Source organism: Solanum lycopersicum, chromosome 2 (genome assembly GCF_036512215.1).
Source record: "Solanum lycopersicum chromosome 2, SLM_r2.1".
Classification (NCBI taxonomy): domain Eukaryota; kingdom Viridiplantae; phylum Streptophyta; class Magnoliopsida; order Solanales; family Solanaceae; genus Solanum; species Solanum lycopersicum.
In genome coordinates, this window is record NC_090801.1 from 23301707 (window position 1) to 23305644 (window position 3938).

At 39.3% G+C, this 3938-nt stretch overlaps 1 protein-coding gene across 1 annotated transcript; it reads left to right on the top strand.

Moving 5' to 3' along the window:
• The first annotated feature begins 853 nt into the window (after positions 1-853).
• Positions 854-1408, top strand: LOC138341949 (uncharacterized). Its single transcript, XM_069294134.1, has one exon. It carries the CDS (start codon positions 854-856, stop codon positions 1406-1408), a length of 555 nt encoding a protein of 184 aa, XP_069150235.1.
• Positions 1409-3938: the final 2530 nt, after the last annotated feature.

Sequence of the window (3938 nt, forward strand, 5' to 3'; positions counted from 1 at the left end):
CCGAGTAGATATAAGGAAAAAGTTCTAAATTTCCACTAAATTTGACCTGTGAATGTACTAATGTAAGCTAAGAGGCTAGTCTTAGTCCTCAAACAGGACGATGATGCTGGTTACATCTAGGGGATATTCTCAAATATGACAAACTTGGTATCAAAGCATGAAGTTAAATTATGTTTGAGTCAATGTCTCTCTCAACCACATCTATGTAAGTTCGTATTCATATTTGGGAAGCGCGCCACCCTTAAGGATAGGAACCTACATGATGCTTGGGAAACTCTAACTTTCTTAGAAGTCCAATATCGTGCCTTTGGAGTGATAACTCTATGTGCTTTTGCATATAATCCTCTTTTTATGATAATAGACTATTGATACTAGAAGGAATGCGGCACGAAGTCTTTAATAAGATATTTCCAATGCGAGAGTTCCTCCCCGTGGTTATCAAGGTCATCCTCTTTAGAAAAGTTTGAATGATGACCTAACTCCGGCGAATTCTCCTCCTTTGACGGATGAGAACATAAGGGTCGCTCTTCTCCAAATGTCCCAAGCCATCACTACCAAAGCACAAGCCTCACTACTCAAGCTCAATACATGATGTCCCAAGCTAATCTCGAGGTTGTACGAAGGGAAAATAAACAATTTTGTACTATGGCCTCTCGTCTAAGGGACTACACTTACAAACAATCCTCCTACTTTCTACGGGACAAAGTTGAATAAGACCCCTATGATTTTATTAATGATATCTAAAAGATTCTCGATGCTATGGGGTTGTCTACTAGTGACTTACAAACTCAAGGATGTGGCCCAAACTTGGTATGTCCAATGGAGGGACAATAAGTCGTTAAGGGGTGGACCAATGACTTGGGAAGTATTCAAGAACGCATTTCTTGATAATTTGTTTCCTAGGGAAAAGAGGGAAAACAAGGTGGTGGAGATCATCAACCTTTACCAAGGAGGTATGAGTGTTCTTCAATACTCTTTGAATTTCATTAAATTGTCAAAATATACTCCCTCTTTGGTTTCCGACCAAAGAGATGAAATGAATCACTTTGTGACGGGAGTATCGGATAACTTGCAAGAAGAGTGCCAATCCGCTATGCTTCATGACAATATGACCTTTGCTCGTCTCATGGTTCATTCTAAACAAGTGGAAGAGGCAAGATCTAAAAGGAAGAATAGAGACGCCAAGAGAGCAAGATTTTTTTATGGTGGTTCTTCAATGGGAAGGCTTGAGATTCAAGACAAGCCTAGATTCAAAGAGAGTGCGTCTAATCATGTTCCTTCAAAGTTTTCTAAAACTCGTGATGATAGGGTGTCTAACCTTAAGCTTAAAACGAAAATGGTACTAGTTCGCCAACGAAGAAGCCTACTTGTGCCAAGTGTGGAAAGGGTCATCTTGGTGAGTCTCTAGTTGGAACGGGAATTCGCTTTGGTTGTGGCAAGTGTAGCCACTAGGTTAGTATTGCCCTAATGTGAAGGGTCAAGACAAGGGTATTTGTCAAGCTCAAGCTAGTGGTTCTTATGAGGCTCCAAAGAAGAATTGCTTCTATTCTCTCCGTTGTAGGGGTAAGCAAAAGACTTCTTCCTGACGTGGTGACCAATATGTTAAAGTCCTTTCTCTTGACGTATATGCCTTACTTGATTTCGATGCTACTGTATCATTTGTTACCCCTCTAGTAGCTAAAAAGTTTGACATTTTGCCTGATATTTTGCATGAGCCTTTTATAGTGTGAACCCCGGTGGGTGAGTCAGTTGTTGCAAAAAGAGTATATAGGAATTTTCCTATAATGTTGCCCAATATATAGTCACTTATGTTCAACTAGTAGAATTTAATATGTTTGATTTTGATGTCATATTGGGTATGGATTGGTTGCATGCTTATTTTTCCTCTATAAATTGTAGAACAAGGGTGATTAAGTTTAACTTTCCAAATGAGCCCGTTTTGGAGTGGAAGGGGGGAAATACTATTCCTAAAGGTCGTCTCATCTCTTGTTTGAAAGCTTGTACATTGATCTCTAAAGGCTGTTTATATCATATAGTAAGAGTCCAATATTTAGACTCCAAAATTCCTGCCATTGAGTCGGTCCCCGTAGTGAGGGAGTTTCCGAAGGCCTTTCCTAATGATCTTCCTAGTATTCACCCCGAGCGGGAAATCGATTTTGTTATCGACTTGTTACCGGATAAGAAAACCATTTTAACTCCTCCTTATCGGATGTGTGCGGCTGAAGTTAAAGAGTTGAAGGCTCAAGTCAAGGATTTACTAGACAACGGTTTCATCCGTCCTATTATTTCTCCTTGGGGTGCTCCAGTTTTATTTGTAAAGAAGAAGGATGGGTCCCTTATAATGTGCATTGATTACCTCTACTCAATAAAGTCACTATTAAGAACAAGTATCCTCTCCCTTCGATTGATGATATATTTGATAAACTCCAAGGGGCAAGATACTTTTCTAAGATTGACTTGACATCGGGGTATTAGCAACTTAGGGTGAGAGGTGAGGATATACCAAAGACGGCATCTTGGACAAGATATGATCACTATGAGTTCTTAATAATGTTCTTTAGTCTCACAAATTCCCCGACGGTGTTTATGAATCTCTTGAATAGGGTATTTTGAAGTTACCTAGATACATTTGTCATTGTCTTCATTGACGACATCTTGGTATACTCGAAAAAATGCGGGTCATCACATGAACCATTTAAGGGTGGTGTTGCAAGTGGTTAAGGTGAATCGATTATTTTCCAAGTATAGTAAATGTGACTTTTGGATTAGATCGGTGGCTTTTCTTTGTCATATCATCTCTAGTCAGGGAGTTGAGGTTAATTCAAGGAAAACCGAGGTGGTCATGAATTGACCTAGTATATTGACTCCAACCGACATTAGGAGTTTGTTGGGTCTAGCAGGTTATCATCGGAGGTTTGTGGATGGTTTTGCATCCATTACATCTCCCTTGACTACTTTGACCCAAAAGAGTAGGAAATTTGAGTAATCAGAGGCATGTGAGAGAACATTCAAAATTTTGAAAGATAGAATTTCTTCCACTCCGGTGTTGACCTTATCGGAGGGTACAAAGGGTTTCGTTGTATTGTGATATATCCCAAGTTTTTTAGGGTTTGTGCTTATGCAGCAGAGGATGGTAATAGCCTAAGATTCTAGGAAACTTAAGGTACATGAGAGAAACTGTCTAACTCATGATCATGAATTAGTGGCTGTTGTATTTGCCTTGAAAATATGGAGGAATTACTTGTATGGTGTCCATATTGATGTGTCTACAGACCATAAAAGTCTTAAATACGTATTAACATAAAAAAAATTGAATTTCCGACAAAAGAGATGGTTTGAGTTGTTGAAAGACTATGACATGAGTGTCATCTATCATCCCGGTAAGGCTAATGTAGTAGCGGTGAGTCATTTATTTATGTCAAGTGTGTCCCATGTTGAGGAAGACAAGACAATCCTAGTAAAGGATGTTCATAGGTTGGCTTGTTTAGGGGTTTGGATTGAAGATTTTCCCATAGGTGGTGTGGTGGTATGTCATAACCGAGTCATCTTTGATGGTTTAGGTGAAGTCCAAACAACACCTTGATCAAGCATTGATGGAGTTAAAGGAATCGGTTCTTGGTAAACTCAATGAGTCATTTTCCTTGGGGGGGGGGGGGTATTGAGATACCAAGGGATGTTACATGTTCCCAATATAGATAGGTTGAGGAATCAGATTCTTGAGAAAACCCATGGGTCCTGTTACTCCATTCATCCGGGTTCGACAAAAATATACCATGACCTTAGGAAGTATTTTGGTGGGAAGATTTGAAATAGAACATTGCGGAGTTTTTATTAAGTGTCCAAATTGCCAACAAGTGAAAACCGAGTATCTAAACTTAAGTGGCTTGATACAGTAAATCATAGTTTCTAATTGGAAGTGGGAAGACATAAATATGGAT